We start from the raw sequence: 27522 nt of genomic DNA, 5'->3' as shown, positions 1-27522 counted from the left end.
TTTTGAGGTCATTTTGAATAGAGAAGAAAGGGGAAAGACAAAAGAAAAGGACCCAACAATCTCACCGTCCAGTCTTCTAGCTGTCGACACCTTCTCTTCGTTTCTTTTACTTGTTTTGTCATTTTTTCTACTTCGTCTCTTTTGTCGCTTCGGTTTATATCTCCGCCGCTTGTATGTCTATTAATACTAAATAAGTCTATTCCCTTTGCACGCATCGACTCCATTTGCAGTGTCTGTCTGTACGAGAGGTTACAGAGACAAACCAGAATACATAAGGGCAAGCACGACATGCATACATACTACATAATTGTATGTCTACTCATATGCACGAAAGCACACCAAAGACATGTCAACGACACAAGATAGAATACGTCCTAGACTTTGATTTTCCCGCAGCTCTTTCACTCACCTCGTATCATGTATCGTGCCCCTCTGTCAAATCACTCTGTCAAATCACGGTGTTGGTCCATATTTGTCCGATCTTGTGCGCCCTCGACATGGTTTGTGTGGCGTCCTGACTTCTTGTCCTCCTGACCTTGTCCTCTTGTCATTTTGTACTCCTGTCTTTCAATCTTGTCCCTCACTTCGCGCTCTCCTCCTCTCGCATCAACTCCTTGCCCCGTCCCTCACTTCCTCTCTGGTCAGACGAGTCTGGTACTCCCAACCCAGCAAGGCCCTTTCCCCATCTCCCATCCCCCGTCACATTGAAACGAAGGAGAGGCAGCTGATGACCAAAGGAAATTCCATAGATCTTAGCCAACACATTTCCATTTCCCCCACTCATCCTCTGCTTCCTCTGCGTTCCTTGTCTCCTTTGGACTCATTGGTCACTGTCTCGCTCGCCGAATGTTCCATTTGGTCTTTGTTTTATTAATTTCTTTCATTTCAGCAGCATCCTTTCAATTTTCACCATCGTCTGTTCACCTTGCCGTTGTTGACATCTTCTCTCTCTTTTTTTTGTCTTTTCAATTCTACTCCTTCTCATCCCAACCATTTTCAACCCGCCTAACCACAACCACATCACAGATACGACATGAATGATGATCTGGCCACGATGCAGCTTTCGGGACAACAGGCCAGCGTTGTCGTCGGCATTGAGCGCGCCGGCGCGTCCCTGTCCATGATCGGCGTGCTGCTCATCGTCGTCACCTTTGCCCTCTTCAAGCGGCTGCGGACGGTGCCCAACACGTTTATCCTGTTCGCTTCGATTGCCAACATCGGCGCCAGCACGGCCAGCCTCATCGGCTTGTCGGGCATCGCCCAGGGCGGCAACAGTACGCTGTGCCGGGCGCAGGCGTTTTTGCTGGAAATGTTTATGCAGTCTGACCCCATGTGGTCGTTTGCCATGGCCTTCAACGTGTACCTGGTGTTCTTCCACTCGGCGAACCCGACCACGTTCCGTCGCCATCTCTGGGTGTACTGCCTCGGGTGCTTTGGGCTGCCCATGATCCCGGCGATTGTGTGTTTGTACGTGCAGAACGCGGACAAGGGTCCCGTGTACGGCGATGCCACGCTGTGGTGCTGGATCGGCGACAGCTGGAACGCGCTGCGCATCTACTCGTACTACATCCCCATCTGGGTGTGCATCTTCCTGTCGGCCGTGATATACGTCGCCGTCGGCTACCACGTCTTCCACCAGCGCAACCAGCTGCGCAACCTGACACTCAGCAACCAGGCCAAAGACCTGTCGAGCTCCGAGGTAAGAGACTCGGCAGACAAGGTACGATCCGGGGGGGCGGGAGGGGACGGGGGAAAGCGACCACTTCTTTGTGTGGAGAGAGAACACAGCAATGACTGACACTCTGGCTTGCTTTGCAGAACCTCACAAAACAACCCGAGATTTACGCGACGGTGATGACCGAAGTGCAGATCACGTCCGACGTCTGCGAGACGGCTCTGTCGAGCGAGCGCACCCCGCCGATGACACCCCTCGCGTCGCCCATGCAGTGCCCTTGGAGCGACGAACCGTTCCCGCAGACAATCGACAACAGCACAAACAGCGCCTTTGTCCATCTCCACGACCAGATGCACCACCGCATAGACGAAGAACGCAGCATAGGCGGCAGCCATACAGTCTCGCCGCCACCGGCTGCCTACTACAGAGGCATCCACAGCGGGCCCAGTACTGCTGCGTACCAGGCCACGTCCACCACGGTCATCACCTCGCCGGCGCCGCCCCACGGCTTCCAGCCCATGGGGCAGTCGTCGCGAAACGCCCACGCGAGCTCGGCGTTTCGTCTGCAGCCGCAGCTCGTTTCGTCCCAGGGCCACCGCCCCTTTGGCCACCTCGCGCACTCGCACCACGTGCACCGCGGCCACCTCCAAAACCGGGGCAGCCGCGCTCGCACGTCGCAGCACATCTCCGTGGCCCAGCGTGGTCGCCACGCCTGGCACCGGTTCACTGGAAAACTGCGCCACATGGACCCCGTCAAGCTCGCCTACTTGCGCACCTCGTTTGTCTTTGCCATTTCTGTTCTCGTCACCTGGACGCCCAGCTCAATCAACCGGGTGTACACACTCGTGTACCCGGCCCGGATCAGCTACGGCCTCAACATTGCCAGCGCCGCCGTCTTGCCGCTGCAGGGCGTCTGGAACGCCGTCATCTACTTTTCCACCAGCTGGAGCTTGCTGCGTGGCGAGGTCGGCCGGCGGTACGCACGGTCGCGCTGGATGCGGCGGGTCGGCGGACGGGTCCACGGAGGGCTGGCGCGGCTGCGCGGCGGTGGCAGCAGTGGCGGCGGCGGAGACAGGGAGTTGGTGGGCATGAGCAGCGGTCGTATTCCAGGGATATTGATAGCCGATTCTGGCGAGGATGGTGTAGGCGGCGGTGGCGGCGCGTCTATGGGCACGGCGTTGTCGCCCTCGCGAAGCCGTAGCTATAGCCAGAGCCATCTGGGCTCGTCGTCGCGCAGTGGGACAGCCGACGCGAGCTCGGGTGTTGGCCCTGGGGCGAGCGCCGTCCACGGCCACCGCCACAGCTATGATGAGAACGACACGGAGAGTGACGGTCTGGACGGCCTCGACGGCTTCAACGAGCACTCCACCGTTGGCAGCAGCAGCCCTGGTCTGCGCGCCGCTGGTAACCGGAGGCTACGACCGGCTGCGAGTATGGACCTCGGACCGCCACCCGGCCAGCGCATTCCACGGAGTCCACCACGGCTGGGTACGTTGCGTGTCCAGCGCGGCGGCCAGCTGGACACGTGAGAGGCGTGGAAGAAGAAAGAGGCCGAGGTTGAAGATGGGCTATTCTGGATCTGCTTTTGCGTCTGTCATACATCCTCGACGTTTTTTGTGTTTCGTGCAGTTGGTATATCCTGTTGTGTTTCTACTTGTATTAGTCATCTTATCCTGTTGGTTCTGAAACAAAGTGCCAAGTGTACTCCGTGTGAATAAGGTTTGTCGTATGACACCTCATATCGTGGATTTGTGATGATTTCGTCGTCGTTCAGCCACCACCGACCACGGCTCTTCCCAGCCAATCACGAACCGGAGTCACTAGTCTTTGGCAACGAGCTTGTAAGATTACCTTGGCATTGTCCCCAAGGCATGGCGCGTCTTGCCGTCTCTGTTGGCGCGTTGGGACCTGAGCTGAACTGCGTTTTCGTTCTGGATTCGAGCTTTGGTTGGCTCGGCTGGGCCGATTTTGTTTCTTTCCTTTCCGTTGGTCAAATTGCGGCCTCTTTGTCAAGGGCCACAGGGGCCGGCTGTGCGTGCAGAATAAGAGGAAGAGGGGAGCCAAGAAATAGAAAATGACTGGGTGTGAGGGCCGTAGCATCAATCTCTCAACGAATGCATTTGGCAAGCCGCACCGAAAAACAAAGTCCTGTCACCAAAAATGTAAACAACAGCCAACTGGGTCGCTCTTTCCGCACACCGTAGAAACGCAGTCGATAGAATGATGGAATAGGAAACCGCCAATCGGTGCATCTTCCTCACACCCTCCTTCCCTCCTTCCTGCACGTCAACGGCGATCTCCTGCCGTGTTGCACTGTGTGTTCATGTATGCTGTACTTCGCAGTCTGACATTTAGTTGTCTTTCCCAGCCGTGGCAGTTGCAACCCACAACAATAGTCCACGCTTACGCTCACGCACCGTCACCGCCGTTACCCCGCCGTTTCCTTTCCTTCCCCACTGGGTTCACTGTCTTCACTGTGTTGTCCCTAGTTTTTGCTGGCGACCCGCTCTCCTGCACCTCAGCCCTCTTCTCACTCGCGTCTCCGTCTTTTTCTCTGGCGACGCAACTGGCACGCTGCCCACGAGATACTGATTGACAGACCGGTTTCCCGTCTGTCCAGTCGAGTCTCGTCCAGTCCCGTCCGTTGGCTGTCAACAAAGCGACTTCATTCTTTGTCGTTCCGTTCATTTTTGTATCCCCTCGCATCCAGCTCATCCTATAGCGATTACATTCGAACGACTTGTTTCTTTTCTTTTCTTGGCAAAACGCCGCGACGACCACACGACGAACCAACGCTTCAGACAACGACGGCGGACGAAGACAGCCGTGACGTTCATTCACATTCTTTGGCTTCATACCGTCGACAGTCGCAACTGGCTCGACGCTCGACAACGCTGCAACGACGCGACACGGCAGGCCCTGGAGGTCTGCTTCGTTTCTGGATCAGCATCTTGCATGACTCTCTCTCTCTCTTCGAAGACAACCGTGAGCACGGCCGCTACCTCGGGTCGACGACATACGGCCCTGGTGACAGCAATTGACAACGCCTGTGGACGACAGAGCCTGTTGTGCCCGTGCAGTCCCATCCTGCGCCCCGGACGATTCAGATTGCCGGCGAGATAGCAACCAAGACGCCGACGGCGACAGCTTCTCCGTTTAGTCCCCTTTAATACGCTACATCCCTCCATGCCCTGCTCTCGATAGACGAGAAAGGAAACAACGGTGACACGCCTCGGAGCACGTTGCCAACCATGGCGAGCAGAGACGACGACTACAACCAGGGGACCGGTTCTGCCGACCCGGAGCAGCTATACTCAAAAGAGTACTGCATTGGAGGGGGCAGTTTCGGCAAGGTCTACAAAGGGTGAGTTGATGATGGGGCCTTGCGTCCTGGGGTGCTCTGTTTCTGGTCAAGCGTCTAACTGTTCCAGCGTCGACAAGCGGACTGGCCAGGCCGTCGCAATCAAGATTATCGATATTGAAAGCGCCGAGGACGAGGTCGAGGACATTATCCAAGAGATTGCCATTCTGTCCGAGCTCCAATCCCCCTATGTCACCAAATACTACGGCTCCTATGCCAAAGGCGCCGAGCTGTGGATCGTCATGGAGTTCTGCTCCGGTGGCAGCTGTGCCGATCTCATGAAGCCCGGTCTCATTGGCGAAGACTACATTGCCATCATTGTGCGCGAGCTGCTGCTCGGCCTGGACTACCTCCATGCCGACAAGAAGCTCCACCGCGATATCAAGGCCGCCAACGTCCTGCTCGGCTCCAACGGCCAGGTCAAACTGGCCGACTTTGGTGTTTCTGGCCAGCTGTCCGCCACCATGACCAAGAAGAACACATTTGTCGGCACGCCGTTTTGGATGGCCCCCGAGGTCATCAAGCAGTCCGGCTACGACCACAAGGCCGACATTTGGTCCCTTGGCATCACCGCCCTTGAGCTGGCCAACGGCGAGCCGCCCTACGCCGACATCCATCCCATGAAGGTGCTCTTTCTCATCCCCAAAAACCCACCGCCACGCCTTGAAGGCAACTTCACCAAGGCATTCAAGGACTTTATCGAGGTCTGCCTGCGCCGCGACCCCAAAGAACGGCCGACCGCCCGCGACCTGCTCCGCCACCCCTTCATCCGTCGCGCCAAGAAGACAAGCTACCTAACGGAGCTCATCGAGCGCCACAGCCGATGGAGTGCCACGCATAAGGGCAGTGGGGACGAAGACGACTACGACGACGACGATGGCGGCCACACGCATACGCAGCAAGGGCAGGGGCATGGCGGTGTTGCTGCTGACCGTGAGCCTGTCAACGAGGACATGTGGGACTTTGGCACCGTTCGCTTGGTTGGTGGCGGCGGCGGACCGCCTGGGTATGCTCAGCCACATCCGGGTTTCCGTCCCGGCCTCAATGCCATGGATGAGGCTGCCACAAACGCCCGTTCGTCGCGGTCCAGTGCATCCTCAGACGACTACGGCGAAACGCGGCGGGAAACCAGCCGCAGTCCGACCAAGGCCACCTTTGACCGCGAACGCGACACCCTCAAAGCCGCAACAGCAGCATCTGCCTCGGCAACGTCTGGGACGGCGCGGCAAGTCAGTCCTCAACGGAAACCGGTCTCGAGCATGATCAACATACCGCCGCCAACCAGCGGCCCTGGTCCCCTCTCCCAGCCGTCTCTGCAGTCTTTGCAGCTCCAAGCACAACAACAACATCAGCTACAACAGCAACAGCAACAGCAACAGCAACAGCAACAGCAACAGCAACAGCAACAGCAACAGCAACAGCAACAGCAACAGCAACAGCAACAGCAACAGCAACAGCAACAGCAACAGCAACAGCAACAGCAACAGCAACAGCAACAGCAACAGCAACAGCAACAGCAACAGCAACAGCAACAATTAGCACAGCAGCAACTACAACAGCAACAGTATGTTCAGCCACATCTACCCGAAACACCACGAGCGGCTGCCAGCAGCAACAGCAACGGAGACCTGCGTCCCATGGCAGAGAACGTGTCTCCCGTGCAGCCATCGCCCGACTACGACCGCGTACTGTCGGACCAGCTGCAGCGCGATATGGGCGGCATGAATCTCGCCTCCGCCATCAACTCACCATCACGGCAGCCCTCGGCATCGTTTGACCCGTTCCAACAGCCACCAAATCGGCAGAACGAGCGGCATTCCCTAGTCTCCAAGAGCTCACAGCAACACCTGGAGCCAAGCTCTCTGGCACCAGCAATTCCATCGCTGGCCGGGTCTTCGTCGTCCCGTCCTCAGTCTCGTGTTGGTCCCATGCAGCTGCCTGAGATCCCTCCTTTCCGCGGCGGCGCAGCGGCGCAGGCAAGTACCGAGGTACGGCCACTGGTACAACAGCCATTGCAGCCAAAAGCCGTCCTACAACCACCGCCAGGGCTACCCGTGCCGCAGCTGAATGCACAGATCTCAAACAACCAACCCGCATGGCCTCAACAGCAGCAGCAGCAGCAGCAGCAGCAGCAACACCAGCTTCGGTCCAATGCGGTGCCATCTCAGAATCAGCTACTTGCCCTGCCTGAGCCGACAGGCACGCCCGTCTCGTTTCCCTCGCCGGCCCCGGCCAACCCCAATGGTGACCTTGATGCGCTTAACGACGTCATCTTCCCTGCCCTCGAGGAAGCCCTCAAGCGGAGGCAGATCCGCGTGCAGAAACTGGCCCGTGCCGCTACGACAACCGCGACGACTGCAGCTGGTGTTGAGCTACAACAGCAGCAGCGAGCCCAGGTGGCCCAGGCTGAATTAGCTCACGACAAGATCCGCCGGCTGGTGTACAAGCTTGCCCATGTCTGCAAGGAGATTGACCACTTTGACAAGGCTGAGCCTGTCGGTATGGGCAAGGACGTGGGCACGTTCCTCGAAGGTCTTCTTGAGGAGATTCTCGTGCGTGTCGAGCCTCTCGACGAAGAGGCCGTGTAGGATTGAAAGTTTCTTCACTGAAAGGCTTCTTTTTCTTGGTGAGATTGGAGAGACGGCGTAAGGCGTTTTGAAACGTGCTGGAGTTGGTTAACGATTGCTTTGACTTTTTGGGCTGTTTGGTTCGTAGTTTGACGAGGTTTCTCCCCCGTCCGCCTGTGACCCTTTTTTTCTTTTGTACTTTGCATGTCTATGTATTTTGACCCTTTTCCTCTTACTACGTATTGCTCCTCTGTACACAGCATCGACGGCATCCGATTAGAATTCTACACACAATTCAGAAGCGATATATATGACGACTTTTGTTGCGTCCACTACTCGTGATGGTTTATTATGGTCTCGTCATCGACCTTCCGCGTGACGTTCTTTGTAAATCGATATGGCAAGTGAAGCACGGTAGAAAACCATAATAAAGACGCGAAATAATTCATGACAATGGACACAGTGGCCACGATAGAAGGGCACATAATTTCTAACCCTAAAAAAGGAGAAAATGGCCATTTCAAACGAACAAATCCACTCAAAACCAGCAAAAGCGTGAATTCCGCTGTTGCATTTTACTTTCTTTATTAGTACGCGGAAGAAAATAAAATAGTAAAACTAGCAAGGACTGTAACCCTATGGGATCCCACGGTGATGTCCATGTCAATGTAGACGGTCAGTTTTATCTAACGGGCTAGTGCTAGCGATGTCGAGTTATCAGATGGTTTTGCATCATCCCCCCCCCCCTTTTCTGATGAAAACTCTTTCATGTTCACTACTTCTCTACATATTACTTTAAAATCAACACATGCAAATATTTCTAAAAATGACGCAAGAAAGAAGGATAGTGGCTGTGTAAACGCATAAACCTAACTAAAACAGCATTCTTTCCAGGAACTGTTGGTTTTCAACTCTCGACTACCTTTTCCCTGCTAGTTTAGTCGAAACACAAGTCTACCAGCTACGTTATAGCACGTGTGGCCGTGTGAACCAGTCGCCGATGCCGGTTTTGTGCCCAGTCTTGTGGCCCGTTTCACTTTGTCATAATATGTTTTTTGTTGCTGCGTCTTTTCGTGATATTCAGCTCGCATCCTGTGAGCCTTTGAGACGGCAGATTTGCAGATTTACATACTAAAACGTCTAAGGCCTTGGTCAATGTAGCACGTCGTCTCTGTGCTAGAGCTAGCTATTTGGCTTTGTCTTTTGTCTTTTTCCATTTGTTCTCTTTTACTAAAGTACAACCGTAATGGATAGTTTCTAGGAAGCTAGCCTCTTGCCCTCCTCAAGTGATTTCTTAGCTGTTGGTCGGGTTTACTTGGGAGAATTGGCCTGGGCGACGAGATACGATGATGTATTCTAGCAACCATCGGCTTCCGGTCCCTGCTTTTGGCAGGCATCAGCCGTACGTCGTTTTTATCAGATCGGTCCATTCTTCCAACTAGTGACTTAGTGCAGGGCACGGCATAATATTTGCCGGAAAGCGCGCCAGGTTGTGGTCTCTCCCCACAGAACAAACGAGAAGCTACGGGGACCAGGGGACGCTGTCCAACCGATGAATTCCGACGCATGGGGAATCCCACGCCGGAGGACGCTGTATTTACCATGGTTCTGTTGCGGGCGAACAAGTCAATTGCCCGAAATGGGGGCGAGGTCCCATATTTGTGGCCTCGGCTCTTTTGGGGGTTTTATTGTAAACTATCACTTTTCGCTTCTCATGGCGTAGAAAGCGGTCTTGCAATCGAACGGTGAATGCCCCCATGCCCATCCATTGCCATTTTCTCAGTCTATCCTGGGGTGCCAGCTTTCCAATAGTATAAAAGCCCATCATATCGTATCATAGTCAGGGTTTTGCCTTGCGTCCTTTGTGGTTGACAAGCTTTTATACCCTTTTGTACTTTGTCTTTGCATATCAGCTATTGGTGGGTACAAGAACCCGGGCGGTCAAGAGTCTGGATGCGTCTTGAGGACTGAAAATGGTCCCCGACGTCGGCATGCTTGGCCCTCATTTCGAGCCCATATTGTCCTGTCTCCGTTTCCTGGTTCTTTTTATCTGCATCCGTCCTTGGTCACGCGAGTGGGGGTGTTGAGACTGTGTAGTGTTGCAAAGGGCACTGGCGGCTCAAAAGCTCGGTTCCTTGTGCAAAAGACGCCAAGGAGCTGGACTCCATCTAATCTAATCTGATTGTGGTAAGAGGTGCGAATATAAACATCCGAGCGAAAAAAGAGGGCCAAGAAAAAAATTAAAAATGAAAACAGCAAAGAAATTATCTGATGGACTAAACACACGACTCACGAGCACCAGGGGTAACAACGTAACTAAAACTGAACGTCGAGACTACGAAAGCTGGGAGCCAGGGCCAGACAAGAGACAGCGTAGTCTGTGGCACTGATGCACAATGGACTATTCGTATCTTAGTCTCGGCCGGGACTCTGGTTTTTTTTATCGTCTCTAGCCTTTTTGGTGGGAGGACTACATACGTCTACGGCTTTTATCAGATTGTGCTAGCGCTCGTTCGACGAACCGTGCACCGTGCCCTGCAATTGTACCCGACTTCATGTACTCCTTCCTAGAAGGGGACTTGGGTGAGTTGGAAGAATTTTCACTTTCGTTTTTTGTCCATCTGATTAGACTGCATGGTTGCTTGGACCAGGGTCAGTTATGTTTCAGCCGTCCAGGTGTTTTGTTTGGTTTATTTCTCCCTTGCACCTCGAACCTCATAAATCCCCTCGTGTGGAAATACTTTCCATCCTCGCACCACTTGCCCGACCATTTCTGGATTGATATCTCCTCGGCTTGGTTACCTTCCCGATAGCTCCGGCGGACAGCAATCACAAGTGAGTGGCATGTTGGGGAATATGGAGTCGTTTTTTAATGTTTTATCTAACAAGCCCTTTTCATCTAGGGAGAGACAATCTTGGGGGGGTTAAGCGTACTGGCCGCAGGGCCTTGCAGTAAGTAATCATGGATCTACAATTTCTGTGTTGGAAAAATGTTGTGCACGCCAAAAAGGGCGACGACTGGGGTTGTAGGAAATTAGAGAGACAGATACACAACTCGTGCTGTCTATTCTCGATGTGGCATATCTCAGTTGGTCTAGGTGGTCGAGGAAACGTCCATCCGCCTCGCAGTGATGGATGGGCAGACAGATGGACTGTTGAGAGAGCGGCCTGCATGATTCATCCCTTTGGTTGATTAATTATTTATTCAGCGGGTATTTGCGCGGAGTTGATGTTAACAGTGGGAAACGGTGACTAAGAAAGATGCATGGGAGGTTGGGCGTGAAGAGAAGTCGAAGAAAGCATGGTAATGCGTAACAAGAGTGCGATGCCGAGAACAGGCGTGTAAAAAGAGATGCAAAGAGATGCAAGAGATGGCAAAGAACAGATACAGCACGCTGGAAATGCAAAAAAAAAAAAAAAAAAACAAGACAAACACCGCATGACAAAAGGGAGAAATAGACGTCCGGAGCCACGCAATACGCAGAGGTAGACGTCAGTCTACACGAGGACAAAAGAGGATCCAACGCAGATGCCGCATTGCTAGCACGATACTCGCCCTGGACTCTCGGCCTCTTGTCGTCCTCTTTCTGCCTCCAATGGGGACCTCATCCATGGCACCAGTGCGGACATGTCTACTTGCACCACTTGCACCGCTCAGACCAGAAAAAGGACGAAGTGTGGACCGTGGCTGCGGGCGGGATGCCGATCACAGGCTTCTGAGGACGGAGCTGTATGTCTCTACCCTGTCTCTTGTCACTTTTGTGTATTCTACTTTTTTTTTTTTTTTTTTTCTTCGCATATGTTCTTTCCTACACCACCCAAAGGGCCGCCGAGGATACTTCATATCTACACACCGTCTCCGGCGCTTCTGAGTTTGTTTTTTGCGGTGTTGATTTGCTGTTTCCCCTTTCCCTCTCTGTCTGTGTTTGGTTCGTCTGGCCTGAGGACTTCCTTCACTCTCCACACTCCAAGTATACAACTATATATCATAACGTCGTCCATCGGACGGTCGATCATTTCCCATTTTCCGTCGCTGTCCCTCTCAGCTCGCTGTCCTCGACACCATAGTCACATTGCTGGATAGACGGCCAGTAGCACAGCTGCAGTTGATACTTTGTTTTGTTGTTCTGCTTTTTTGTTCTTTATTTTTGTTTTCTTTCGTCCTTTTGTGACTTCTATCCTCCACCAAGCACTTCCCGTCACTTACATCGTCATGATGTCACCATTGACGCGGCTCGCCGTCGCATTCCTGCTATTTGCAGGCGCCGTGCAAGCCGGCACACCGTTCGGCTTTGTCAAGGAGAACCAGGAGTGCGGTGTGACCCTGCTCTTCGTCTACAGCAAATACGCATGGCCCGGAGTCGGCTATGGCAGCCGCTACGGCGCCGCGTGCCAGAACCCCAACGCCGTCGTCAGCATGTACGCCTCGCTCTACACCTACTGCCCCCCCGAAGAGTGGCAGTCCGGCGTCGCGGGGCTGAATGCGCAGTGCTTGCGTCGGGCCGACGTGCCGTTTGCCGCGGCGTCCGACTATGCCGCCAACCTGACCACGGAGGCCATTGCCGCGCTGCCCGTCTACGAGGCCAAGACGCTGCGAAAGAGCGCCAACGTCACCGCCCCCTTTCTCATGTCCCAGGCTTGGTTCGACATCAGCCGCCGCTCGGAGCACTGGCGCGACTACGAACAGCGGTTGCGTGCCTACTACACGTGAGCCCTCTTTTTAGCCCTCTCTTTTGTCGAGCACGGCCACACGATGCCCAAGATGTGTCTGCTCGATCACCACTAACAGCCTTCCAGGTTCGCCGGCTACGGCTTCTGGGCCATTGTCCTCGTCTTCGGCATCGTCCAGAACGCCGTCTACAAGGCCATGGAGAGCCGCCAGGGCTACGTCTACGCCGATGCCGAGCGCCATGGCCGGCCCACCAGCAGCACCAAGCCGTCCACCCCTTTCGGCCGAGTGGCCGCCGTCCTCCGCAAGTATGTCGTCACGCCCAGCGCCCTGCCGCCCTACCACCAGCGGCGCTTCCTCGGCTGCACGATCCCCACGCGCGCCGAGACGTTTGTCGTGGCCGCCTACTGGACCATCAGCATCGTCCTCGGTGCCGTCAACATCCACAGCTTCCGCGGCAACACCTTCTGGCCCGTGCCCGCCGCCCAGATCTGGCGCTATGTTGCCGAGCGCGCGGGCGTCATGTCCTACGGCAACCTGCCGCTGATGTGGCTCTTCGCCGGCCGCAACAACGTCTTCCTGTGGCTGACCGGCTGGAGCTTCGGCACCTTTAGTATCTTCCACCGCCACATTGCCCGCCTCGCCACGCTCCAGGGCATCGTGCACGGCATCGCCTTCACCTGTTTCTACTTTGCGTCCGGCAGCGGAGACAAATACCGCTCCGGCTATGCGAAGGCTTGGTGGTGCTTTGGCGTCGCCGCCGTCGCGGTCATGAGCTTCATTGTCCTCTTGTCGTTTAGTGTCCTGCGCAACAAGCTCTACGAGAACTTTCTACTGGTGCACATTGTGCTCTCGGCCCTCTTGCTCGTCTTCCTCTACCACCACACCGCCATTTTTGCGCTCGGCGACTACAACAACCCCTTTATCCTGACAGCCTGCATTCTCTGGGGCTTTGACCGTTTTCTGCGGCTCGTCCGCCAGGCCTATGTCAACCTGCACGTTCGCAGCCGCCGCAACCGTGCCGGCAGCCGCCTGCAGACCACAAAGGCCACGGTCACGTACAACGAGGCCGCCAACCTCTTGGTCGTGGACGTCGTGCCCGGCAACGCCAGGCTGTTCCCCGGCCCCGGCCAGCACTATTTCCTGTACCAGCCCCTGCGCCTGTTCGGCTGGGAGAACCACCCGTTCACGCTGGGCCACTGGCACCGGGACGCGCCCACCGACGGCGGCGACCTGCACCTGCAGTTCTGGATCCGCCCGTACGACGGCTGGACCAAGAAGCTCCGCACGGCGTGCACGGCAAAGGCTGGTGCCGGCAGCACCCTCGCCCGCATGGCGCCCGCCATGCTGCTCGAGGGCCCCTACGGCAAGGCCGAGCCCCTCCACACATTCGACCAGGTCTTGCTCGTGGCGGGCGGGTCCGGCATCGCCGGCGTCCTGCCCTACCTCCAGGACCACGTCCGCCGCGTCGAGCAGGGCGCCGACGCTGTCGGTGCCGACAGCCGCATTCCCACGCGCACCCGCCACATGACCCTCATCTGGGCCGACCGCAGCGAGGCGTGCCTGCGCCTCATTGCCGACGGCCCGCTTGCCGGGCTGCGGAACCGCCCAGATGTCACTGTGTCTTTGTACCTGACGGGCACAAAACAGCAGCCCTCGTCCGTGTCGGACTCGTCCACGGCATCGTCCTGTGCGGATGCGGACGACTCGCACGTTGCGTCCGTCAAGGAGACGGGCGCTGACACGGGTGCCGACAAGGAGGTTGCTCTCAGCGGGTTCGCCACGGAAAAGGGCGGTGTGCTGCAAGGAGAGGGTCCTGCTGCTGCCGCCGCCACCTCCGGCTTCCGCATCCAGACTGGCCGTCCCGATGTTCTCTCCGTCGTCCGCAAGATGGCCCAGTCCGTCCAGGACACCGACGCGCGCCTGGGCATCATGGTCTGCGGGCCGGGCGACCTGGCCGACAATGTGCGCCACGTCGTGGCCCAGAACATGGAGACGACGCGCGGGTCGATTGAGTATTTTGAGGAGAGATTCGGCTGGTAGAGGACGGGGCGGTGGATGGTGTTAACGAATTGGTGAAGCGTATATATTTGATTCATGGCATGTTGTTGCTGCTGCTGCTTGTTGCTTTAATCATGACCTGGTATTAACCATTAAATGAAACCAAAAAATACCAAGTTCCCAAACGTGATCAGACGGCTGTAAACAAACACCAAGAGACCGAAAGACGCAATGCATAAATACTAAATTCGTTTGTCTATATACGCTGGGGAGACACGAAAGTGATGACGTAAAAACAAAGGAAAGACAAAGAAATCAAAAAAAGAAAAAGAAAAAAAGAGAAATGCACGACCAAAATCCAAGACAATGTACAGCGTGTAAGCAATCCCATCGCCACAGCATTTACTGCGTCTCCATCTTGTCCAGGATGGCCTTGGTGAACTCGTGTGTCGTGGCCACGCCGCCCATGTCGCGCGTGCGCACCTTGCCCTCCGCAATCACGGCGTAGATGCCCTTGGAGATGCGGTTGGCGTGGTCGTCCAGGCCCAGGTGCCGCAGCAGCATCGAGCCGGACAGGATCATGGCCGTCGGGTTGGCCTGGTCCTTGCCCTTGATGTCCAGGCCGACGTGGCGGCAGCCCGGCTCAAAGACGGCCACGTCGCGGCCCATGTTGCAGCCGGGCACAATGCCGGGGCCGCCGACCAGCGCGGCGCCAATGTTGGACAGGATGCCGCCGTACAGGTTGGGCATGACGAGCACGTCAAACTGCTGCGGGCGGCTGACGCACTGCATGCTGGCGTTGTCGACAATCATGTCGTTGGCCTCGAGCGTCGGGAACTCCTTGGCCGTCTCGTGGAAGGTGCTGCGGAACAGGCCGTCGGCGAGCTTCATGATGTTGGCCTTGTGGATGCACGTGACCTTGTTGCGGTTGTTGGCCAGCGCGAAGCTAAAGGCGAACTTGGCGATGCGCTCCGACTTGGCGCGCGTGATGATCTTGAGCGACTCGACGACGCCCGGCACGCTCTGGTGCTCGAGGCCCGAGTACTCGCCCTCGGTGTTCTCGCGGATGATGCAGAGGTCGACGTTCTCGTGGCGCGTCTGGTAGCCGGGGATGTTCTTGATCAGCGAGATGGACGCGTAAATGTCCAGCTCCTGGCGCATGGCCACGTTGAAGCTCTGGTGGCCCGACCGCGAGATGGGCGTGTGCAGGATGCCCTTGAGGCCGAGCTTGTTGCGCCGCAGCGACGCCACCGACTCCTTGAACAGGTCCTCCGTGCGGCCCGTCGGCGACGCCGTGTCCACGCCCGACACCTCGAGCTGCTCCCACTCAATGGGCACGTTGTCGGCCTTGAAGATGGTCTTGACGCTCTCGGCGACCTCGGCGCCGATGCCGTCACCAGGGATCAGCGACACCGTGTACTTGCCGCCGTACTTGGTGGGCTTGAAGATGTCCGACTGGACGGTCGCAAACGAGCGGGCCGCCGCGGGGGTGGGGGCGGCAGACGCAGCCCGGAAGAGGGACTAGGGCAGGCGGGGTTAGCAATGGTGCCAAGAGAAGCAACCAAGTCAATCGGCCGTGGCATCGTCGTCGTCCGTGGTGATTCGTGAGCGTGCGGTGAGCATCGCATTGTGACGATGTGCAGAGCATCACCAAGCTAAGATGCAGGGGGGGGAGGGGGGGCTAGCACGTGAAAGAGCCAGAAGACAGCTTACCTGGGCCGCACGCGCGGAACGCTGGGACATCATGGTTGTGGTCGAGGGTGGGCGCAAAATCAATCGAGGAGGGGAGAGGTTGGGAGGAAGAGCACAGCTCGAGGTCGATGGGCTCACAAAGTGGTGATGTTTTTGTGTTCGTGGCAAAAGCAGCAAGAGCAAATTCTGAGCGGATAAAAAAATAAAAGGCAAAAATCCGTTCAGAGGGAGTGGTTGTTAGTCGCTCCTTCTGGGCGGTCGAGCCCGCGAAATGCCGCACCTGCTTTGGCTCAAAAGGTGGCCCATTTCGGCGTAAAGGCTGCCGATAAGAGATTTGCAGCTGGTAGCAGCTGGCGGACACAGCGAAATGCGGGTCCCGTCTTGCAAAAGAGGACTAGCGTCGGTCGTTGACAGCAGCCCCGACCAATCTCCGCCGTAATCCGTCTTTTCTCGAACAACGCCGAAGCAAAAACATAGGGGAACGAGCGCTGATTTTTTACGAATTACAGTGGACAAGGCGCCATTGGCAACTTCCGCATTGGGGTCGCATTTCTCCAACCAACACGAAATCGCGAGGCGCGACACAGCTCCTTCCTCTGCGCTCCTAATCCATCCTCGTCTAATTGCATTTGCGCAGCTCAGGACCATTCGTAGATGCCCTCATCTCCTGTCATTCTTTCAACAACTCGACCTCACTGCCATGCATCAGATGCCCCCACCCTCGTCCGTATCGTAACTGGCTCCTCCCAGCCCGCCCTGCCCACTAACCCAATACGACGGGTTGCGCCTGCGACAATGACACCAGCCAGTTGTGCGGCCTCCTGGGTGATGCAGCGACCATAGAAACAATGGCCTGCTGCTCGTCTTGTCGTCAATATAAATTACGGCAGAGCCAGCTTAGTAAAAAGAGTGCACTGCATGATGTCTTCACGCGGCAACGAAGATAATGCAAACTATGGGAATCATAAACAGGCATTTCGTCATTGTAAGGAGCTCATTGCGCCCTGTATGCAGCATGAAGTAATAACATATAACACCTGTACAAAAACCCCCCAAATTCCAGCGCCCCCTAAAACGCAACGCGTCGTTTTCGGCCCGTGTACTTGGACGTGGCCTTGACGACTTTGCCCTTGCGCTCCATCTGCTCCTTCTTCTTGGCAATCCACGCTTTGCTGCCCTTCTTGATTTGCTTGTTCTTGACGCGGCCGTTTTGTGCGCGCGAGCCCCGGTCGTCCAGAATGTCCACGCCGTCCATGTTGGACACGACGCCCGTGATGTCGCCGCTGCTCGCGCCGCTGCCGACCGTCAGCACCAGGTACACCTTCATGTTCTTGGTGCCCGGGTCGTCCTCCAGAATACCAGCGCCGAAGCCGGCACGCACGGCCGCCTGCGTGATCATGGCCCGCTGCGTGTCGTTTTTCGGGTAGAACTGGCACACGGCGCGGCCACCGCGGCGCAGCGACGCATAGAGACCGTTGAAGAAGCGCGACAGGCGGCCCTGGGGCGACGTGTCGCTGCTCTCGGCATTGCACAGCCACTGCACGGCGCTGATGCTGATGGCCGCGTCAAAGGAGCCGGCGCGGAAGGGCACGCCCTGGCCCATGTCGGCGAGCAGCAGGTCGCCCTCGACGTCGCGCTGCAGAGCCACATCCAGCATCGACGGGCTGACGTCCATGCCGACCCACACGTGCGGTCCATTGCCAATTTCCTCTTCAATGCTGTCGTCGTCGCTCACGCCCGAGTATTCGCTCTCGTCGTCGTCGTCGTCCTTCTCGTCGTCCGCCGCACCGTCGTCATTGTTGCCATCAACCCCCGCAGAGCCGTCGCCCTTCCGCCTCCGCCGTATTGACGTGCCCGAGCGTGTCAGAATCTCACCCGACAAGCCGCTGCCGCAGCCCACATCAAGGATGAAGCTCGGTCCTGGCAGGTCGAGCAGCTCGAGGGCGCGCCGGGTCATGGACGCCTGGACATTTTGTATACGGGAGCTCGTCGTATACTTTCTCGCTTCTGTGTCGTCGTAGTGGATGTCGGCGGCGCTTGGAACCGTTAGAGGTCGCTTGAGGAGGTCGACGGAACCTTGTTGCTTTGCAGGGAATGGTCAAACTTACAGGGTATCCTCGGGGCGCGACATGGTGGCGGGAAGGGTGGTGGCCGGAATATGGGCCTCTTTGTGTTGTTCTATTGTTTGATCTCTCTTCTGAAACGAATTAAGTGATTTTCAAGTACCTGATAACGCCTAGACACGTCAATGTCGCTGTTGTCGCTGTTGTCGCCGCTTACAGTCGTTCGCTGATATTCACTGATGTCGGACATTCAAACTTTTTGGTGGGGCTCAATTCCTTATCTTATCGCGCGGTTCCTGCCCATTTATTTTCCATTTTATTTTTGGCGTCCCTTCCCTTTCCGGACTAATTCTCCGGATTAACTAGCCACCTCCAATAAGCCCCACCGCAGCCAGCTTTGACATAGCTCTTGCCTCCCACCACGCCTGCCGAAAACAGGTACCTGCCACGCGCTAAGTCTGGTCCGGCCACGACACGCAAAAGGAACAGCTGTCCAGCACCGTTGCGATTAGAAGTCGACATACTCTCCACAGGCTCTTCTCTTGTTTCCACGCTCCATTTCCCTCCGCAGCTCGCGGCCGAGCAAAGTGTCCTCCGCAGCTTCTTTTCTCGCATCTGTCTTTCTCTTGACATTCGTCCATATTCCCCCTCCTTCTCTTCGCCATCATGTGGATTCTCCCGCTCGTCGGCTATGTGGGAGCCGTCGTGGGCTTCGGCTTCCTGACGCTCGCCATTGGTATGTGCTTCCTATACGACCTTGCATCGTTCTGTCTAGGTCTGATCACGCAACCTAACGCTGCCTCTTCTCACAGCCTCCGGCCTCTACTACCTCTCCGAACTCGTCGAGGAGCATACCGTGTTCGCCAAGCGTTTTCTCAACCGCCTCATCCAGGGCATCATCGTCCTCCAGGCCGTCCTCTGCATCGTCGACCGGTTCCCCCTGTGGCAGACACTGCTCGGCGTCTTTGCCCATGTCGTCTACCTTGGCAACATGCGGCGGTTCCCCTACGTCCAGCTGAGCGACCCTCTTTTCCTCCTCTCGTGCGTGCTCGTGCTGCTCGACCACTACGTCTGGTTCAAGTACTTTTCGACGACGCAGCAGCGTGCCTATCAGAACATGTCGTCGTACTACGACACGCCCGCCAACGTGCCGACGTTTATGCAGATTGCATCCTACTTTGGCATCTGCGTGTGGCTGGTGCCCTTTGCGCTGTTTGTGAGCCTGTCGGCCAGTGACAACGTGCTTCCGACAATGGGCGGCGGCAGCAACGACGCCAGCGGGTTGGGCGGCGGCGGCAGTGGCGGCGGCGGAATCAACAGCGGCCTGTCCTCGTCCTCGACATCCAAGCGCGGCCAGGGCATGGCCAAGGCTGTGGTCGACAGTGTGCTGTCTGTCTTTAGCAGTGTCAGTTCTGCGACAGGGCTGAAGCGAGCTGAAGACTGAGGCGTGCTGTCGTATTTCGTTTTACGTTTTTTTTTTTTAATATTTCATTTGTCCTCTACGACGGCGTTTGTTCCAAGGATGTTCAATAGGCAGGGTATATTTTGGCCGTGGCCGGCCCGGTGTTTTTGGTAACGGGCCAGAGTCGTCAACAGGTATGTGTTCTTTGAATCCACCCGCATTATCTTTCACTCTCCGTCCCTGCATGCTGTGGCACAGCATGATGTTTTATCGCTAAGATTGTACTTGACATGGCCCACAAGTTTTTTGTGACTCTGCCGTGCAGGAGAATAACTTTTATCTACCAATTTCCTCTGATACTGTGCCACACTTGTCCCTCTTTTCCTCAATGATCGATCGCACTGAACACAGGCGCTTGTGGAACAGACACTAACGAGTGCAGACTCTAATTTCTGCTTTGACGGCTTTTCATTAGCGAGGCAAGCCAGCGACGGTACTTGGTTTTGGTCTCAAACGATGAGTGTTGTCTGGATTATCAGCCAGGTATGGAGATGGCTAAGTTTTATATTAACCCTTCGTATTTTTTTTTTTTTTTTCGTTTTATTCTTTGGCATCAAGCACTATTACCCTTGGCCGCTCTCTCCCTTTGTCATTGAATGAAACTGTGCACTGGGTCATGTGTCTTAACAGTGAAGGCAATGCTGGGTACATTTGCGTCATCACAAGGTATATTACGCATGATCTACTGACGCATCAAGTCGAGCAAGAAATTAAGCGTCTTACTCCTCCGTCTATCAACAACTATCAACAACTTTGTCTTTACGCTTGCTCCTTGGATCATTGCTGTCATTCACAATGCTGTCCTCATCCATCCTCCTCTTTGTCTCCCCTCTCTTCATCACCTAATGAGCAAAGCGAAAGTCGAGGCGACGGCTGCCCTGCAGACGGGTCTCGCGCTTGTACTTGATCTGCTCGTCGTGGGACATGGCGTTCCAGACGCGGTCGCGCTGCTTGTTGCGGTAGATGTAGTAGACCTTGGCAAAGAGGAAGCTGCCAATAGCGAGGAAGTTGATGACGATGAGGTACATGTTGCCGCGGTGGTAGCGGGGGGCGTCGTCGGCACGGTAGATGTAGGCAGCAATGACACTTCCGAGTTGGACGGAGATCTGTTTTGGAGAGGCGTTGGTCGTCAGGACACTGAACAAGTGAAACAAGTCAAACATGAGGGACGAAGAAGACGACCGGAGAGAGAACTCACGTTGTAGAGAGCGGCAGAGACGGAGCGAGCACCGACGTTGTTGGAGTTTTTGGAGGCCCAGCCGACGGCGATGGCATCTAGACGGTCAGTATTATAACAGAAGACGAGAAAAAAGAGAGAGAGAAAGAAAAAAAGAAAAAAAAAAGAAAAGAAAAAAGAAAAGAAAAGATGACATAACACAGATAGCACTCACGGCAGTAGGGGTAGGACAACAGAGTCGTGACCAGCGCATAAGTCCCCCAGCGGTCGGTAATCAGGCCCGGCCACCAGCGCAGGGCCACGAGGCAGGGCAGCGTCCACAGATTCTGAATCATGGCGACGAGCGAGCGCTCCTTGAAAAAATCGGAGAGGCGCGTCAGCAGAATCAGGGTGACAATGTGCAGGGCGCTCGAGGGGATGGTCAGCAGGTTCGTGTTGAAGGTGCTGAAGCCGGCGGACTTGAGGATCAGCGTAATGTACGTGGCCGGCGGCGACTGGGGGATGTAGGCGAGGATGCCGATGATGTAGATGGGCCACAGATCGTAGTCCCGGAGGGCCTCCCACAGACGGCGCAGCGTGACGGCCTGGCGGTTGTGCATGTCGCCCTTGCTGGGGTCGTCGCGCAGGACGCGGTTGACGACAATGGACACCTCGCGGTCGGTGAACCAGCCCTTGGGGCGGTACCAGGCCTTGGTCTGGACGGCGGACGCGGGCATCAGGAAGAACGAGGCGACGCCGACGGCGAGCGTGATGACGCCCTCGATCAAGAAGAGCCAGCGCCAGCCGCTGCGGCCGCCGACGCCGTCGAGGTGGAAGATGGCAAAGGCGAGCAGGGAGGTGATGATGGTCGTGACGGACAGGGAGGTCCAGAAGTAGCTGAGGCGGACGGGCAGCTCGCGCGAGGTGTAAAAGTACGACAGCCACAAGACAATGTCCGGGATGAAGCCGCCCTCGAGGATGCCGAGCAGGGCGCGGGTGGCGAGGAAGGACGTGCGGCCGGAGAGCGCGGCCTGGCTGATGGCGACCACAGACCACATGACCATCTGCATGGGAATCCACCGGTCGGGGCCGATCTTCTTGGACACGAGCTGGGACGGCAGCTCGGCCAGGAGGAAAGCAACGCGGAAGACGGTGTTGCCGTAGTTGTAGTCTGGGGGTTGATTAGCAGGGGTAAAAAAAAAAAAAAAAAAAAAAGGAAATAAAAGAAAATAAAATAAATAAACAAGGGAGTAGCCGCCAACATACCATCTGTGGTCAGACCAAGCTCGGAGAGCAGCTCGCCCGACACGGCTTGCACGAGGTTGCCACGGTCGACCTGCAGGCCAAAGAACATGACACAGGCCCAGAGACACACGTGCCAGTCCAGCTTGCGCACAAGCCGGCGCTCCTCCTCGTCGGACCAGGTAAATGTCGGGTCGAAGACGTGGCGGCACTCGTACTTGGCCTTTTCGTAGACACTGCGCCAGTAGGCGGCGGCCTCCGGGTCGAGGAACGGGTTCTTTGTGCGGTCGTCGTCGGCATAGCCGTCTTCGTCTGAAGATAAGCCGGCATTGTCCGTCACGTCGACGGTGGCCTCTTTGGCATCGGCAGCCGCCGGCAACGGCGACGTCGTGTGGACGTCGTCATCACCGCCGCCGGCCTTGCCGGCTTTGCCAGCCTCGGACGTCTCAACAGGCGGAGACATGCTGCCCGACGAAGAGGGGAGGAGGGGTTGACACTCTTCCGAGTGCTGGCGGGATAAGGCAGGAATGGTGGGCGAGTTGTGACCGGGTGAACCTGAAGAAAGACGAAAGTAGAACGGCGTGTTTTCTTCTCTCGTCTCGTGCGGGACTATACACCCTGAGTGAGAACCGAGAGGGAAGAACAAAAGAAACGGAAAAGGATATGGAGGACTGTTATCTACTCCGTGTCAGAGCGTAGGGCGTCAAGCTGGCATGCGAGAAATACTTTGGTACCATGGACGATGCCAAGTCCTTGCACCAGACTTGCTCGTCTCGCGGCAGTCTTTCACGGCGGCAGGACGGCGATGCCAAGGTTGACGAGGTTCCACCGGTGGCGTTTGTGAAGACAAGGCAAGGGTATGCTGTAGATGTAGCGACACGTTTTCTTCTGAAGATGGTAACTTGTATCTCGTAAACTTGGTTCCCTTCTTGTCTTTTTTTCCTTTTTGGGACGACGTGGCGGCAGGCCTTTTGTTTCTATTTGTTTTGTCTTGTCAACGGGACCCATTGCCAAAACAGGACGTCAAAACTACTTCCAGAGCCAATCAGCGTCCACAGGAAACTATGACAGCATGCGGCATCCAAAGTACGTGACAGCTGGGGTCGTAAAACGAGGACACATAAAACAGCCAAGGGCATGTTGGGCTGAGGGCCACAAGGGCACGAAAGAGGAGACCTAGCTGTGAGGGGGCAAGAGTGGAACCTGGATGTTGGGTCCTGCTAGACGGACGGAGCATTGCACACGACAGTTTACGATCATCAAGGTTCATATGCTTCGTCTGGATCCCGCCTGGTGCATTCGGGCTGACTCGACATTTTTCTTTACAGTCACCCCAAACACTCTGTCATGGCATGTAGTATCGGTGAGTACGATGCACCCAGAAGGGCAATGGCCGTGTTTGAAGAAAGCGGAGTCGACTGAAGTCGACATGACAGATGCCGTCTGAGAAGTCGCCCTTGGATGATTGGAATGTCTTTGGAAGTGGATAAGCAAGAAGAGATTCCGCGAGCCGCGAGACAACCAGCACAGGGCTTGGCATTTCTTCCACCGGCAGCTGCGTCGTATTCTATGCTGGCCAAGAGGGAGATGGAGAACATAAATACAAAGAAGGAATGGCAGTTTGAATAACAAACATACCGCTCCGAGGATGCACCGCAGAGCAGGTCTTGGATTAAATTTGGTCAGAACGTACATCCCAGTCTGTCATGACACTGGCAGTGCAGCACACCTCAACAGGCAAAGACTACAGAAGTTGGTGACAGTGTCTCCAGCCTGCATCGGAGAGCAAAGTTGGCCTTTCGTTTGTGGATGTCGGCCGACGGACGTGGATCTTGTTCGGGAAACGTCACTTTTCGGATTTCGATGCGACGTCGACGGCCAAAGAGTTGCAAACACGGTAAACAAGTACAGAGTATGCCGTACGTCGTACTGAAAGAAAACATGGTGGGCAGGCAAAGAAAAAGAAAATAAGAGAAGAAACACTTCCGTGTGGGGGTTTGTTCTTCCACAAAAGGGCAAGCCTATGCAGTGCTTACTTTGCCACAAGAACACGGCGACCAGGGGAAGAAGCCCCCACGGGGAGATCTGCACGAACTGGCACCGTTCGTCAGCAGTCGATCCGATGGTGCCATCTTTGTCCGGAATAATGGTCGATGCAGGCAATTGGGCCTCGCGGAAACCATGCGTAGCAGTCCCGTCGGCAGCGAGAAGGCTAAGATAGTCTAATAGTTTAAATAACTGTGCTCTGTAGATATGGCGCATGAGCTTGAAAGATTAGCTGGGGAGGGAAGGAGAGGACGTAACTGAAAAAGACAGAAAGAAAGGGAAAAAAAGAAAAAAAAAAAAAGAAAAGAAAAGAAAAGAAAAGAAAGGAAAACCGTAATGGTCTAACCCACCGCCTCGTTTCTCTATACAAATCAAGAAGCGTGCAAATGCATGTCATATCGTATGCGTCTCGCGGGAACAGCTGTTATCATATGGTTCGTCATGGCGACATCCAATGTCGTCAGCGCACTCAAAACGCGTAAAAAAGTAAAATGCGTCCAGGGCGTAAAAAGGCGCCGCTCGGGAGACCGTTGCCTTGCGGCAGATGTTCAAAAATGACGACAGGTGGGGGACGTTTGTGCAACAAACAAAAATAGCACGGATGTCGGACAGCGGGCAGTCCCTTGCCGAGCCTTTCTTGTCCCTTTTTCAACCTCTAGACTCGTCAACTTGTTGGTCGAATTTCTTGGCTTGAATTCTTAAATAAATGTGGCTTGGCACTGTGGCGCGCCGGTGTCTTGTCACCCGCCGGGCACGCGCCCAGAAGGAAGAAGAAAGAAGAAATGCCTCTGTGTTACTTCGAGTCTCCCGCGCCGAGTCTGGAAGCAAGAAACAATGGAAAGGTGGTCGTCACGTTGGTGCAATACGATGCAGCCACATCTAAATCGCGGATGCTAGCGGATGAGGGAAGTTAGAGGCCGTGTTAGCTTGGCGGGCATGTCCACGTGATGATAATCTAGTCGTCACGTGTGCCCCGCACAAGCTCCATCCACTTGCAATGACATCAGCTCCCAATTCCTCCGCAACACAACAACAACTGACGTCAATCAGATATCCCGACTTTCAACTCATTGTCGACGACCCTTTGCCATACAGCAGCACATATAAAGAGATAGAGCGGCATTCAATCAGCATGGACAACAGCGGCGCGCCGGAGTGGGATGCCGGCGCGTCTGAGCCCCACAGAACCCCAAGTCCGCAACATCGTGGATCTGCCGACGACTTGCCCGTCACATTTGCCTTGGTGCATCGTCCTAAGCCGTCCGATTTGGATACCAGCGTGCCACATGATTTTAAGACGGAGCGCGCCGGGGCGGCTAGCATTTCCAGTCCCATAGAAACCCGCCCCGCCAGTAAAATGACAACAACTGTCCCGAAAACAGCCCCGTCCCAAAACCACATCACGGCCACAACAGCCGCCATTGACGTTGCATCCATTCTTCAGAACAGCCACAGCCGGTACAGCCAAGCACAGTTTGACGAGGAGAGTGCCCACGGCGACGGCGAAAACCAGGGCGATCCCTGCGACCATCGTGACCACGCCGATGATGATGGCGACCACGATCTTGGTTTCGCCCTTGACGTGGATCTGGAACATGACTACGTCCTCGCCCGGGGTGGCAGCAGGCAGCATGCAACTGCAGGCAGCAGGAACGACAGCGGCCTGTCAAGACGGCCGACAAAACGCCACCACGTTCCCGTCAAAGTCGGGCGTGCGTTTACGAGAAAAGTACAGCACCGCCGTGTTGGGAGCGGCGGCCGCAGCGGCGGCATGAGTGGCATCGGCCGGGCAGCGGGGGGTGCTCCCCTGGCAGCCGACGGTATCGATCCCGGCCTCGCTGGCGGTGTGCGCCTAGCACCCTCTACCAACGGCATCAGCGGCCGCCTTCAGCGCTTCCAAGAGACCCGCTACCGCCGCATTCTGAACCAGCAGCGCGTGCGCAAGGGACGGGCGACCATGATGCTGCACCAGCCACAGGCGGGTGCGTCGTCGTATGACCAGATTGAAGCTCTCCTTTCACCCGACTACGGTCTGTCTCCGCAATCATCTCCGCAACCACTTCGCCGTGTCACCCCCCACAGCGTGTGGACTGCCCTGCAGGCCCTCCCTGGCTTTTCCTTTGACCCCAGCGTCGCTCACTACTTTGATGAAAGCACAATCGACACAGACGGCAGCAATTATGACCACGGCATTGCTCGTCTCCTGGGGAACGTCCTTGCGGATCCTGCCATTGTCTGCAACTGCGACAAGTCCACCTGTCGCGGCCGCAACGCCGACCTGCCGCAGTTCCTCGTCGTCTTGTTTTCACTCGCCCCGACACTCTTTGTGTGGGCACGGCCAGACGACGGACAAATGTTGCAGCCGCCGCAGTACCTGCCATGGAAAGACTCTGATGTATTTGGTGCTGACCTTGAGTTTGTCACTTTGGACGCAAGCTGTGGCACGGAAATGGATTGGGACATGCCAGACACGCCAACCGCTTTGGCCACGACTGCGCCAGCGCTTCCCACATACCCAGACTTTGCCGCTGAGAGCGATTCGACATTCTGGACTTGGCTGACCGGTACGCTCTTTGAGCAATATTCCAACAAGAACAGCAGCAGCAGCACCACCACAAGATACGATAACAGCGACCACGCCAACCCTGACGGTGACGAGCATGCACCGGGGATGATGGATAAGACGCGGGCACCGTGGATCACAAGCGCCTACGCCACTCCCAGCGTGGGCCGCTCTGTGTGTGCACTGATGGAGATGCTTGTCGACGCACGCCGGCGATTCTTGGCACACAATGAAAAAGAAGAACAGCGGCATGACGACAGCGCCATGGAGGAGGAGGCGGACGACACGGCCACCAGTGTCGACGTTTTGTATGCGCTCATGGCCGAGATGCCAGCCCTTTTGACCGGCGCCCGTGCCGAGACGCACCCCTGCCGGCGCAGCGGCTCGCCACCGCACGCATCGCACACATCACTCGACAACACCTGCAACGACCCCATCTGCTACGAGGGCGACCTCAGTCTTGGCCGCGTGGCGCCCATGTCCTGCTGCCCGCTGCATGACGAGCGCGTCGGCCTGGCCGTCGACGTGTGGTGCCTGTGGCTGGACCAGGGCCGTCGCACGCTGGGGCAGTCCGAGGCCCCCGCCTTCACCTCGCCGTCCACGCCGCTCACCCAGCCGCCGCAGCGAACACAGGCCGCTCTGGTCGCGTGGAAGCAGCAGCTCGAGAGCCGGGTCCGCGCTCATGAGAAGGCCACACACGAGCAGCTGCAACAGCGCTAGAGAGTCACCAGGGCATGGTAAAGCGTAGAATCAACAAAGAATAGCAGTTGCATGGTCCGCATGGCATCCTAAAACAAGTCAGAACGGGAGGGAGTCAGAATAGTGGGCTTGGGTCACTTGTCTTGTTTTGCTCTTCTTTTTTAAAACATTGCGTTTCGGAGTTTGGTATGGGACACAGGAGCAAAGAAATCATTGGACATTCGGATATGATACCCTGCAATAAAATTATCATTAGCTGTTAAATGGACCAACACCAGTTTGACAAACGTGTTTGGCCGTGGAATTTATAGTCACACTTAAAGACT

General features: G+C 55.9%; 8 protein-coding genes across 8 annotated transcripts; 5 read left to right on the top strand and 3 right to left on the bottom strand.

The window, feature by feature from the left end:
* Positions 1–1033: 1033 nt before the first annotated feature.
* Positions 1034–3204, top strand: SPBR_01427 (g-protein coupled receptor; the record flags this gene model as incomplete). The annotated part of the gene is made up of 2 exons (XM_040759738.1): positions 1034–1720; positions 1819–3204. 2 exons carry the CDS (start codon positions 1034–1036, stop codon positions 3202–3204), a joined length of 2073 nt encoding a protein of 690 aa, XP_040619971.1.
* A 1722-nt stretch (positions 3205–4926) lies between these two features.
* SPBR_01334 (Protein kinase domain containing protein) lies at positions 4927–7624 on the top strand (the record flags this gene model as incomplete). Its single annotated transcript, XM_040759645.1, has 3 exons — positions 4927–5039; positions 5107–6265; positions 6611–7624. 3 exons carry the CDS (start codon positions 4927–4929, stop codon positions 7622–7624), a joined length of 2286 nt encoding a protein of 761 aa, XP_040619970.1.
* Positions 7625–11816: 4192 nt separating this feature from the next.
* Positions 11817–14315, top strand: SPBR_01366 (uncharacterized protein; the record flags this gene model as incomplete). The annotated part of the gene is made up of 2 exons (XM_040759677.1): positions 11817–12310; positions 12401–14315. The coding sequence occupies 2 exons, from the start codon at positions 11817–11819 to the stop codon at positions 14313–14315; spliced, it is 2409 nt and encodes an 802-aa protein (XP_040619969.1).
* Positions 14316–14675: 360 nt separating this feature from the next.
* Positions 14676–16019, bottom strand: SPBR_01731 (isocitrate dehydrogenase (NAD+); the record flags this gene model as incomplete). The annotated part of the gene is made up of 2 exons (XM_040760041.1): positions 14676–15794; positions 15987–16019. 2 exons carry the CDS (start codon positions 16017–16019, stop codon positions 14676–14678), a joined length of 1152 nt encoding a protein of 383 aa, XP_040619968.1.
* Positions 16020–17034: 1015 nt separating this feature from the next.
* SPBR_01863 (uncharacterized protein) lies at positions 17035–18096 on the bottom strand (the record flags this gene model as incomplete). The annotated part of the gene is made up of 2 exons (XM_040760173.1): positions 17035–18001; positions 18074–18096. 2 exons carry the CDS (start codon positions 18094–18096, stop codon positions 17035–17037), a joined length of 990 nt encoding a protein of 329 aa, XP_040619967.1.
* Positions 18097–18694: 598 nt separating this feature from the next.
* Positions 18695–19472, top strand: SPBR_01990 (uncharacterized protein; the record flags this gene model as incomplete). Its single annotated transcript, XM_040760299.1, has 2 exons — positions 18695–18764; positions 18841–19472. 2 exons carry the CDS (start codon positions 18695–18697, stop codon positions 19470–19472), a joined length of 702 nt encoding a protein of 233 aa, XP_040619966.1.
* An 860-nt stretch (positions 19473–20332) lies between these two features.
* Positions 20333–22351, bottom strand: SPBR_01459 (allantoate permease; the record flags this gene model as incomplete). Its single annotated transcript, XM_040759770.1, has 4 exons — positions 20333–20596; positions 20689–20765; positions 20882–21817; positions 21913–22351. 4 exons carry the CDS (start codon positions 22349–22351, stop codon positions 20333–20335), a joined length of 1716 nt encoding a protein of 571 aa, XP_040619965.1.
* Positions 22352–25066: 2715 nt separating this feature from the next.
* SPBR_01433 (uncharacterized protein) lies at positions 25067–27217 on the top strand (the record flags this gene model as incomplete). Its single annotated transcript, XM_040759744.1, has 1 exon — positions 25067–27217. One exon carries the CDS (start codon positions 25067–25069, stop codon positions 27215–27217), a length of 2151 nt encoding a protein of 716 aa, XP_040619964.1.
* Between the last annotated feature and the right edge of the window lie 305 nt (positions 27218–27522).

Source organism: Sporothrix brasiliensis (genome assembly GCF_000820605.1).
Source record: "Sporothrix brasiliensis 5110 chromosome Unknown Cont18, whole genome shotgun sequence".
Taxonomy (NCBI): Eukaryota; Fungi; Ascomycota; class Sordariomycetes; order Ophiostomatales; family Ophiostomataceae; genus Sporothrix; species Sporothrix brasiliensis.
The sequence above is the reverse complement of the archived record's forward strand: the minus strand, read 5'-3'. Positions and strand labels throughout refer to the sequence as shown.